At 56.6% G+C, this 11,157-nt stretch overlaps 1 protein-coding gene and 1 long non-coding RNA gene across 9 annotated transcripts in view; one reads left to right on the top strand and one right to left on the bottom strand.

The window, feature by feature from the left end:
* The window catches only part of LOC109451576 (uncharacterized), a 420,408-nt gene that overhangs the window by 371,992 nt on the left and 37,259 nt on the right, over nucleotides 1-11,157 (bottom strand). For 2 of the 3 annotated variants that reach the window (XR_012491873.1, XR_012491871.1), the window contains exons 3-5: nucleotides 2,886-3,081; nucleotides 2,207-2,429; nucleotides 930-1,144 (exon numbers count right to left, since the gene is read on the bottom strand). This is a non-coding gene — a long non-coding RNA (uncharacterized LOC109451576). Of the gene's footprint in view, nucleotides 1-929; nucleotides 1,154-2,206; nucleotides 2,430-2,885; nucleotides 3,082-11,157 lie in introns of those variants that run through there. The other variant, XR_012491872.1, reaches the window with a different exon arrangement.
* On the top strand, nucleotides 6,097-8,666 carry C2CD4D (C2 calcium dependent domain containing 4D). 6 transcript variants are annotated; one of them, XM_074319197.1, is made up of 3 exons: nucleotides 6,657-6,854; nucleotides 7,430-7,544; nucleotides 7,665-8,666. In XM_074319197.1, the coding sequence occupies exons 1-3, from the start codon at nucleotides 6,790-6,792 to the stop codon at nucleotides 8,556-8,558; spliced, it is 1,074 nt and encodes a 357-aa protein (XP_074175298.1). In that variant the 5' UTR covers nucleotides 6,657-6,789; the 3' UTR covers nucleotides 8,559-8,666. The 6 variants fall into 6 exon arrangements, with proteins under 6 accessions (XP_074175302.1, XP_074175299.1, XP_074175298.1 ...); XM_074319201.1 differs by lacking the exon at nucleotides 6,657-6,854 and adding an exon at nucleotides 6,097-6,498 and having other exon boundaries at nucleotides 7,430-8,666; XM_074319198.1 differs by lacking the exon at nucleotides 6,657-6,854 and adding an exon at nucleotides 6,098-6,435 and having other exon boundaries at nucleotides 7,430-8,666.

The raw sequence follows: 11,157 nt of genomic DNA, 5'->3' as shown, positions 1-11,157 counted from the left end.
TCGCGGGTGAAAAAACGAATGGGGATGACGAGGTGAATCTAGGTGGTTCTTTCTAGGAATCTGTTGTGGTCACAATATTCAAAGAAAGAGGTTTGAGTATATTTATAAATTGCTTTGGAAGGAGCCAGTGGAAAGAGGCTAAGACCCCAGGAAAGAGAGACAGACAGACAAACAGACAGACAGACAGACAGGTGCTGTCCAACAGAACAGCTATCTGGTCCTTGAGGTTCACCAAGTGCACAGGTGGAGACATGAGTCACAGGACAGCATGACTCAGACCAAAGAACGGAGTGGGGGGCGGTGCTGAGCAGGACAGGAAGTGGAGGGGAGCCTCACCAGAGCACCTGGATTTTCTCAGTGAGCTAGGAAGCCGGTCCTGGGCGAGAAAGAGTCTGGAGAAGGGCCCTGCATTGGCTAAGTCCCTGTGGGGAGCGGGAAAACAAAGTGACAAGGTACACGCGGCCCGAGCAGGCTGAGGGCCCGGCTGCTGGTAGACATCAGGTCCTAACCTGGAGTGGCACCGACCTGGGGTAAGAGGACGGCGTGAGCCGGCTGCCGAGACCCATGGGCACTGGTGGGTACGTCAGTGAGAACAGTGATAAAGGAGGAAAGAGGACGACACAGCTGGTGCACATTCCTAAGGAGGGAAGGTTTGCCGGGAAGGAGAACACGAACGGGAGGAGGGACTGGCCACTGCCCTCTCGGGGTGGGGACCTTGGCGGCTCCCACAGGGACAGGCAGGATGCCATCAAGGACAGTAGGTGGAAGGGAGATCCAGGAAGGGGTCAAGAATTAGAGAAGTTTTACCAGAGACTGAGCGCTCCAAGGGACATAAAGGAGTTTGTTACCAAGCGAAACGCTGAAACAGAGCGGCCTTTACACGTCCACAGCCTAACCCAGAGCTTACATAGAATGTACCCCTCACTCACAAATGTCCAGTTGGTGGTGTCTTGGGGTCGTTCAGGAATCTGGATGACCAAAGCGCTGCCATCTTCCACACCTGACCTCCAAAGTCACCCTGGGTGTTGACATCAGTTGCCAGATGTGAGAAGAAAGCATCACAAGGGTGGTGGTGGAGCCAAGTCTCGAAGCGTTTCCATTGGCCCGAACGCAGTCACAAGGGAGGGTGGTTGGAGAATATGCCCTAAGCACATGTTGTAAAAGAAAGGGAAATGGGTTTGGTGAGGAGCTAGCAGCCCCGGCCTCAGGTTGAGGGAAGGATCAGCAGAGGAAGGAAGTCTGTGTCTAAACCCTTATCCTAGCAAGGGAAGAATTCAAATTCAGGCGTAAGCTGAGGTTCCAGGGTCAGGGGCTGGGGGTGGGGACCCAGGGGATCTGAGAGATGAAACCCTTTGTGGCCTGGGACAGGGTCAGTGAGCTGTGCACAAATTCAGCAGTGCTGGGGAGGTGGGTGGGTGAGGTTCTCTTTCCAGGAACTAGAGCTCACACTTGCTGAGGCATCAATGTTGCACAGACAGACCCAGGACTGGTGAACATGGATTTGAAGGACCTTGACCCAGCGCCCTCCAAAAGCTAGACACATATCAGAATGCTCGTGGCGACCGACTACCCCCTCCCCCATGTGCTCACTTAAAAACCCTTCTTCCTCTTGTGCTTTCCCACTTGCCCTTGATAATCTGTTAAACCCAGAGTCTAAATCAGGGGTGTCCAAACTTTGTTCAACGTTTTTCAACAAGGGCCATATGCGGTAAAATACACAAACAGCTGGGCCACTCACTCGAGGTGAAGTACGTATTGCCTCACCTGGTTTATTTAAGTAAACTAAATATATTTTTGGAATTTGCTGCGGGCCAATTAACAATGGATTGTGGGCCGCAGTTGGCCCGCGGGCTGCAGTTTGGACACCCCCGGGCTAAATCATCGTATACAAAAACCTGATCGCCCTTTATTTGTGGTCAAGAAGAGCCCAATCTTCATTTAAACCCTCCCGAGAGAAGGGAAAGACATTCCAGCCTTCCTATGCAGTCAAGAAACAGAAGCAAAACAAAACAGTTATGCTTGAGTTTCCACATTAAAATGGGTTGAATGCATCCTGGCACTTCTGTGCTGGAAATCTACAGTGGGGGGATGTTGGGTGAGGCCCCCTGCCAGGCGGGGCGTGGCAGCCCTAACTGGATAAGGCCAGGGGGGCAGGCAGGGGTCTGGGTGAGGGAAATAGGTGGTCGGATGCTGGAACACTTCTTACTTAGTGTCTAGGCCTTCTGACTGATGTCTCTCTTCCCCCAGCAGGCCAAGTACTGCAGCTTTCTAGGCAGAAACGGGGGGAGTTGCTTCCTCCAGCCTTAAAAACACCCATTCCGCTGTGCAGTGCATTCATTCACCTGGAGAGGAAGGTGCTGTGGGACCCAGGCCATCCAAAGGCGGCAGCTTATTCTGCTTGAAGCAGAAGCGACATAGTCTTCGGATGCCTGAGTCAAGTGCCAAGAGGAACCAAAGAGTGGATTAGGCACATGTAAGAAAAACCAGTTCAAGAAGAAAGGGGGTATCAGTAGCTGATCCCAGCTCTTAGAGAAGGGGCCACTAAGGCCTTCCTGGGACAGAGACCGTGGAGCCAGGTCACTCATCATGGGCCCGATACAGGACACTGTGTATCACCAAGCCCCTCACCTGCCAGCACCCACAGTGAGCACCGGTGGCCAAGTCCTGCTGCCTGAGGCCATGACCCAAGGCCATGGGACACATAGCTTAGCGAGGCCCAGAAGCCCAAGGGGTCTTGTAGCTGTTGCCTGCCTACCTGGAGGAAAGGCCTGCCCACTCTCTGCCGCTTCATCTGGTTTGAACCCAGGAAGGCACTCTGTACTGCCCAGTCTCTGAGTGTCCTTTGACACCAGCAAAAAAATATAAGGTCAGAGCCTTTGGGTCACCTGTGAAGGTCTCGAGGCGTGGCAGCAATGGTGCTGGAGGAGGTGAGGAGGCAGCCTTGTGGGTCTGCATCCAAGGGAGCAGCTCTGCTCACATCTGAAGACCGCTGGGTACAAAAGCTCTTTGAGGCGTGAGACAGCAGAGTCTCGACTCCGCTGCTATTTGCCACATCATCTCTTTCTGGGTCTGTTTCCCGCTCTGTGAAAATGAGAGGTTACTTGAGGTGAGTTCCAAGTTCCTTCCAGATCTGATAACTTACTGTTCCAATGAAGTCAACTTTTGGCTACCCGGTGTGCCAGTCATTTGCTTGATGGCTCTCAGATCCCCACCCTGTCCCTCCTCTGCCTGAGACTGCAGATGGCTAGTGCCGACAAATTACATGTCCCAGTCTCCTTTGCCATCTGGCTTCGGAAGGCTCTGGTGGCCGACTGGAAGGTGGGAGGCAGGGAGAAGTCAGGGGATTTCTTCCCTTCTCTTTTCTTTGGGAAGCTCCTCAAAGTAGTAGCTGTGTCTCCATGGTTACAGATTCTGCTAGAGAGTCTCCCCATCCTATTTATGTCTTTTTAGCTCTTCCAACACCTTTGTAACAAATCCCCTGTGTTAAACTCCGAGCAAGTGCTGTTTTCCGAATGGGACCCTGAGTAATACAGCCAGGCCTTAGATTACCTGTAATCGGTTTTCAACATTACTACTGTACAGCCCAGGGGGTATGCGCTCCTGCAGGCACCCTCAATTTAACATCCACCGAGAGAAGGAAATGGAAGGAGAGAGGGGGCAGGAACGGGATCCATTGAAGATGGACCACATTTCTGGTTAAATCCCAATCTCTGCCCGTTTTTGCCCTGCACACTGCATGGCGGAACACAGTGAGAGAAAACGCGCACACACACACACACACACACACACACACACACACACACAACCACGCCGTCCGGCCTCATTCTAAAGCCAGGATCACCATCCGAAAGTGGGCTCCTAACACCGCCCAGCAGGCAGCCTGCAGCAACCCAGACCACGCTCTCTCCTGCTGTCCTAGGACTGTTGAATTTCTGGTCCTCTCTGCTCAGACCCCTAGCACCACCTCCTCCACTTTATCCCTCTCAGCTGATGACCTGGCTTCCTGCTTCACTGGGAAATCAGAAGCATCCAGAAAGAACCAGTTCCCACCACCATATCACCCGACCTACAACCTCCACCCACTTATTCTATCTTCTTTCCAGCAACTGTGGGTGAACTGTCCACACAGCAGGCAAAGGACAACCCCTAGATCTATTTCTTATGCATGTTACCTCTTTTGTCCCGTCTGCTCAGGAATATTGCTCCAACAATTCTCCTTTCTCTCTTCTGCTTCAATTTCCCCCTTTCTATGGCTCTTTCCCATCAGCATACTATTATTTCTGTCATTTAAGTTCTCTCTTGATTACACCTCCCCTCTGGCCGCTACCCTACCTCTTCCTTCTCTTTCAGCAAAGTCTTCAAGAGAGTTCTTTGCTCTCTCTCTCTTCCTCCTACTCTTTCTCAAGCCCATTCCAATCAGGATTTACCTCCATCACTCCACCAAAACTGCTCTTGAAAAAGTCACCAATGAGTTTGCGTCGCTGAACCCAGTGGTCGATTCTCAGTCCTCCTCTTCCCGGACCTTGCCACAGCATCTGGCACAGCTGGGTCCTCCTCTGCGCCTCTAAATGTTGGAGCACCCAGGACTGGGTCCTTGGATCCTTTCTCTTTCCTACCTGCGCTTCCTCAAGTCCCACGACTTTAAATTCCATCTACATTCCTCTTGGTGCCCACATTTCTACTGCCAGTCCTGACTTCTCCTCTGAGCTCTGGATTTGCATGTTCAACTGCTTACGCACCATCTCCAGTTAGGTAGCTAACAGGCACCTCAAATTCAAAACAGACTCCAGAACTGAGCTCCTGCTACTCCTCCCTCAAAAATGACAACTCCATCCTCCCGGTGGTGGCTCAGGTCAAAAATCTCGGCTCATTCTTTCTCCTTTGATGGGGAGGGATCCATCCAGAAATCCTACTGACTCTGTCTTCAGAATACACCCAGAGACTGACTGCTACAACCCTGGTGCATGCCCCAATCATCTTGTGCAAAGATTATTCCAGTAGGCTCCTGCTTGGTCTCCCTATTTACGCCCTCATCCCCTTCATTCTGTTCTCCACACCAGAGCCCCCTCGCCACATATAAGTCAAGTCACATCACTCCCAACTCACCACAAGTAAAAGCTAAAATTGTTACAGTGGCTACAAGCCCAACAGAGTTTGGCCCTGTTACCTCCCCAAGCTCATCTGCCCCTCACTCATTCTCTTCCGGTTACATTCTGTTCTTTGCCTCCGCGTTCACCCCAGACATGTTTCTGCCGCAGGGCCTTTGCATTTGGTATTCCTTCCTCCCGCCTACATAGCATTACTGAAATGTTACATTCTCAAGGTGGCCCCCGTGATCACTCTACTTAAAACCATATACACTCGCCTGACATGCGCTGTCAGCCTTCCCTACTTTAATTTTCTCCTCCACACTGATTTCCATCTAATAATTGATTTTTGTCTATTGTCTTTCTTTCCCCATTAAAGTATAAACTCCCAGGAGATTTAGCTGTTTTCTCACTGCTGTGTCCCCAGAGTGCAGCCCAGTGTCTGGCACAGAGAAGGTAGTAGAGAACTCTGGATGAATGAATGAATGGAGCCACAGAATCAAATTTGCCCGACTCCCACCTGAAGGAGGAAGCAGTGGTCCTGGGAGAGCAGGCAGCCTGGGCAAAAGTCCTAAGGAGGAAATGAGCTTGGTGCCTTTGAGAGACTGAAGGGTGGTGGTGTTTCCTGGAGTGCAGATGGTGGCCTCATGGTGTCAGCTGTGGCCTCTGCCTCCTAGGATCTGCCTGTGGGGAGGGGCGGGAAGGGGGGCATCTTTCCAAGAATGGGGGGCACGGGCCAGCCTGACCTTGATTCACTGATGGAACCAGCTCTCCCCTCGGTGTCTCTATGCCCAGAAGTCTTGAGCGTGGTTCCTTTTCCTTAGGCCAGTGTAATTCAGAAAACCAGTCATTGCAAGTCACTGGTGGGAACTATTGGGAAGGCTCCAGAACGGGGCAATGGGGGCCAAGGCAGGATTCCAGCAAGGAGGGCTTTGCAGGAAACGCGCTTTGTGTGGCCATGGCTACTGGCTTCACCTACCTAGGAGGGGTGGGGTGGGGCGAGTGCAGCACAGAAGGATGGAGGCCACTGGCCACGGGTGGGGGCTCCCCTGTCTGCTGCAGCCCTGTTCAACGCCCAAGTAGCCCAGGCCCAGCAGGAGAGGCCGGGGCAGACGGCTGCCTTGCTGCTAGAAACTAGGCTGGAGGAAGGAGTTAAGAAGGCTGGGCTGATGGCCGCAGAGACAGAGCTGTGTTTATCCAGGAAAAGAGGTCGTACGTAGGCAACGGAGGCCCCTGCCAGCTCCTCCCAGTAGGACTGGGCTGGGGGAGCAAGCTGGAGAGGAAGCTGCTCAGCTCGGGGCTCTGAACGCCTCCCGGGCAGAGGCCAGAACCCAGCGGTGGCCCACAGGTGAGGCCTGCACTCGGGGCGCCCCGACCGAGCCCGCGGTGGCCTCAGACTCCCAGGCAGACGGTCAGAACTGTGCGCTCGCGGGGTTGCGACGCGCGGGTGCGGCGAGCTCGCGGTGGACGGGGAGGCCGCTGGGGGTGGAGGGAGAATCAATGCAGCCTTTGTGCCCAGGCGTTTCTTAGGGAGAAAGAAGTGGAGAGTGGGCGGGGCGACCCAACGGCCGGACCCCGCCTGGCAGACTCAGGCTGAGGTAGGGCTGAGAAGCCAGGAGCGGGACGTCAGTGCTAAGGGGGGGTGGGGGTGGGGGGCTGCGTCTCCTTGGACCGGCCCTGCGTGCTCGCAGGGCAGCCGCCGATGTGCAGAGTCTACTTCTGGCCTGGAGCAACTCAGGAAGGCGAGGGAGAAGCAGGAGGAGGCAGGTGGGGCTGGGGCCGAAGGATGCCTCAGCCTGAAGCAGCTGGCGGTGGGACAGGGGAGCGCAACCCAGACAGGGAAGTAGGGGTGGAGTGGGAGGTCCGAGGGACCTCCAGACCAGACCTTGGAGGAGCCCCTGAGTGTTTAGAATGCACAGCGAGCGGGGGGTGAGCCAGCCTAGGACCGAGGTGTCTCTTCAGGGGGAACGTGTATAAGAACGGGGTTTGGGATCTGGGTCCCGTGACCACAAGCCTTCTGATACTCAGGTGTTATTCTTGTCGCCTTATAGGCGCTCTAATGGGTGTGTTGGGCCTTCTGACTCCGAGGGGGCGACATCTTATAGTATCAGCGGGAGAATCTGTGTACGCCCATGTCCAAGGCCCGCATCTGAAAATGTGATTCTCTGGCCTGGGCTCCTCTGTTTCTCCCGGGGGCCCCAGATTTCGCTGCCCTTGGTTTTTCCTGCTCAAATAGGGGCTTGTGCCCTTGGGCCCAGGGAGAGGGAGCAGCGGCAGCGGACGGCCAGGGGTACTTTCGCAGCATCACCCACCTCCACCTCTTCTCTCCTCACCCACCCCAGCTCCGCCCAGGCCTCCCCTGAGACGCTGCATTTGGACCCCGTTGGCCTCGCAGGGTTGGCGCTTTCATCACGCCCGCCACACCGCATGTGGCTCCTGGAGAAAGCTGGCTACAAGGTGGGGACCACGGAGCCCGGGGCCTGGTGGGCGCCCTGCAGCCTGTTCCCTAAGCGCCGCGCCCCGGGCCCGCCCGCGCGCGCCTGCCCCAACGTCCTGACCCCCGATCGCATCCCGCAGTTCTTCATCCCGCCCCGGCTCTCGGACCCCGGCGGGGCCGAGCCGCAGGCCCCGCGCGAGGCGGGCAGGCCCGGGCTCCCCTCGGCCTGCTCGCTGCCGCACCTGGCGGGCCGCGAAGGCTGGGCCTTCCTGCCCGAGAGCCCGCACACGCGCCGGCGCGAGTCCCTGTTCCACTCGCCGCCGCCCGCCCCCGCCAGGGGGCCCACCCCGGCGGCCGCCCGGCTGCACCTCTCCGCCCCGGACCTGCGCCTCTGCTGGGCCCCCGACAGCGACACGGCCTCGTCGCCCGACTCGTCGCCCTTCGGCTCGCCGCGGCCGCCCAGGCCGCACTCGCTGTCCCCCGAGGGGGCGGGCTCCGCCGACACCAGCCCGCACGCGCCGCGCCGCCCGGGCTCGGCCCCGCCGCCGCTCTTCCACCTGGACTTCCTGTGCTGCCAGCTGCGGCCGACCAAGGAGAGCGTGCTGCGCCTGGAGCCCCGCGGCGGGCAGCTGCGGCTCTCCGCCGAGTACCAGGCGGCGCCCGGGCGGCTGCGGCTGCGCCTGGTCAGCGCCGAGGGGCTGCCCCGGGAGCGGGCCGGCCCCGGGGGCGGCGGCGGCGGCGGCTGCTTCGTGGTGCTGGGGCTGCGGCCGCACGTCCGGCCGCGGAGCCAGCGGAGCCGCGTGGTCAGACGCAGCGCCAACCCCATCTTCAACGAGGACTTCTTCTTCGACGGTCTGGGCCCGTCAGAACTGGCCGCCCGCAGTCTGAGGGCCAAGGTGCAGGACAGGGGCGCAGGGCTGCGTAGGGACGTGCTGCTGGGGGAGTGTGAGGCGCCCCTGATCGCCCTACTGCCCCCCTTGGGTGGGGGGCCAGGGCCCGGGGCCTCGCTGGCGCCCGCCCATCTCAGCCTGTAGACGGAGACCTCTCTTCCTCAGGGGCTCTCCGTGGGGCCTGCGGTCCCCGTTCCTTCCATCTGCCCCACATGTATTTATTTTTGCTAATAAAAGGTCTGTTTGTCTCCAGCGGGATCTGTCCCCTTTTGGGCGCCCTGCACTCTCAGATCTGCAGCCTGCCCTCTTCCCTCTGCCTTGGCCATACGGGGAGGGAAGAAGCTCATTCGGACTGTCTGAGTTGGAGCAGACCTGAAGCAGTGTTTTGCGTGGGGATAACCAGATATCAGAAATTTGGGGAGGGGGGGAGCTTGTGAAACACGCAGGGTCCTGGGCTCCATCCCCAAGAGACGCTGATACTAGTTCAGTAGATCTGAGCTGGGTAGGTCCTGGGGTCCCTGTCCAATGAGGCCTCCACCCTTTCAGGGGGCCCCCCAATCACTGAGTCACTCCAGAAAAAGTTCCGTGACTGAAAGGGAACATAAGCCGCCTTCCCCTGGGGGCTCCTTGGGGCCTCACAGGGGAAATCAGTGCCCCACCACTGATCCGCCTCCCCACTCGAACCCACATCTGTCCTGAAGAGAGATGAGATTTCTGTGTCTTGGGAGTGAGTCAGGGGGTTCAGACTAGCCCATGGTGCCTTCAGATGTCCTCTATTGCCTGTCCCTTCCGCACCTGTGCCAGCACGGCACTCAGGTACTGAGTGGCGAGACATCATGTCCCAGGGATGGACATCTCAGGAAAGGAGGGGGTCTTACCAGAGTGAGAGCTGGGGGGTGCCCAGAAAAGGGTACCCCACTGAGTAGGCGGAGGGTGTGGAAGACGGATAAATGTAGGTCAGATTGTGTTTACCTCCTACGTGAATGTCCATGACGTCAGCACTGACCTTCTTCTCTGTCTCTCCACCTTCCCTGGATCTGGTTCCTCTTGGCTCAGGCCAGGCTTGGAGGAGGGCAGGAGGGAAGGAGGGAGGGACTGCGCCAACTCAGCTTCCTCTGCCCTCTCCTTCGAGCCCTTTCTCATTTTCCACGGTGCCGGGAAGCAGGGCTGAGCCTGCTGGAAACCTCAGCACGTGATAATGCTAATACAGCACATACACACCTCTGCACTCAGATGGCCGCCCCGTTCCTCTCCCTCCCCTGACTAGGTTCCCCGCCCCTGCCCCAGGCCACCTGGGCCAAGGGAAATCTCCCACTCCAGGTGTCCACCAGGTGGTAGCATCGACCAAACAATAAGTGCCAACAGTTACAGGTTCAACGGGCAATGAACTCATGTTCCACTAACTTGTCAAGTCATTTACTCCTCCCAGCACCGAGGGCTAAGTACGATTGTTATCAATGTGACCTTGGACTTTAGTCACCTAGTGAGGAGTAGAACTAGCATTCGAACCTAGAGAGTCTGGCGGGAGAGCCTGGACCCCTGGTCACCTCCCTATAATATCCCTAAGTACCAGCTGCCACCTCCCCACCAGGTCACTCTGAAAGGGGTCTCCTCCTTCCCTAGGATGGTAACCCTGCAGCCAGTTCAGCCTGTGAGGGCCACCCCTCTGTCTAGCTCTGTCCCTAGCACTGTTCTCTACTTCAGTCCCCAAACCTCCCGTGTAACCACCTTTAGTGAGCAAATGAATTTCATGCCTATTTGCAAGCAGCTGGAAAGAAAGGTCAAGGTCATTTAACCTTCGACAAATACTTAGGGACAAGGTGCCAGGCATAGGATACAGCAGGGATCAGATCAGACATGGGGGTCAGACAAGATACAAAATGAATAAGAAAGATGTAAAAAAGTGTTACTGGGTGATGTCACAGAGAGAAATAAAGCGGGAAAGGGGCGTAGGAAAAGGGAGTCAGCTAAAGAGCAGGAAAGATAACAGGAATGGAAGGAGCAAGGGAGGGACTTCTTTTAACCAAGTGCCCTGCACCAGGCCCTGTACTTCACCTGTGTGACCCCAGTTCATCGTCGCACCCACTCAGTGGGGTAGGTGTATCCCCATTTTACTGAGGAGTAGATCAGAGAGACGAAGTAAACTTGCCTGGGCAGAACCGGCTGCAGGGAAGGCTTAGCACTGCGGCCCCATCCAGACCCCCCAGTGCACCCCGCCACTCAGAGGAGCCTGTGAGGTGGCGTTCACCCCAGTGCACCCCACTCAGGAGCAGTTCACTCCGTGTTCACAGCTGCGAACTAACCCCTCTGATGGAGACCACAATGTCCCTGGAGGAACTTCCTGGCAACTAAAGCCACAGAAACACGCGATGGGGCAGATAAGGTCCTGAGAACCCTTCCCGTGTGCAGACTGTTCTGGCCTCCTAGCAGGGTCACAAACACACGTTAGAACAGTGGTCACGGTCTCCTTTTTACTGACAGTGTAATTGAGGACTAATAAATGGCAGGCCACATTCTCATCCAAGTCTTCTGGCTGCAACAATCAGAACTCCTGCTTTTCAACCCTCCTTGCTGTGTCCAAGCCTAAGCGGCCACAGATGCTAATTGACAGATGAGTGGTACGAGCAGGGTCACCGTGGAAAGTTCAGGGCCAGGAGCTTGGGTCAAACTCCAGCTGTTCCCTCCACCCACAGTGGCCTTTGTGACTGGAAGACCAGAGCTGGAGGCTGTGAGATCTACAGAT

The sequence above is a fragment of the Rhinolophus sinicus genome, linkage group LG14 (genome assembly GCF_036562045.2).
Source record: "Rhinolophus sinicus isolate RSC01 linkage group LG14, ASM3656204v1, whole genome shotgun sequence".
Classification (NCBI taxonomy): domain Eukaryota; kingdom Metazoa; phylum Chordata; class Mammalia; order Chiroptera; family Rhinolophidae; genus Rhinolophus; species Rhinolophus sinicus.
Note: the sequence above shows the minus strand (reverse complement) of the source record. Positions and strands in the feature narration are given on the sequence as shown.

Coding starts and splice junctions, on each gene's coding strand:
- C2CD4D (XM_074319196.1), top strand. CDS start 6,790: ATGTGCAGAGTCTACTTCTGGCCTGGAGCAACTCAGGAAGGCGAGGGA. Junction 6,855..7,429: donor GGAGAAGCAGGAGGAGGCAG/GTGGGGCTGGGG, acceptor CACCCACCCCAG/CTCCGCCCAGGCCTCCCCTG.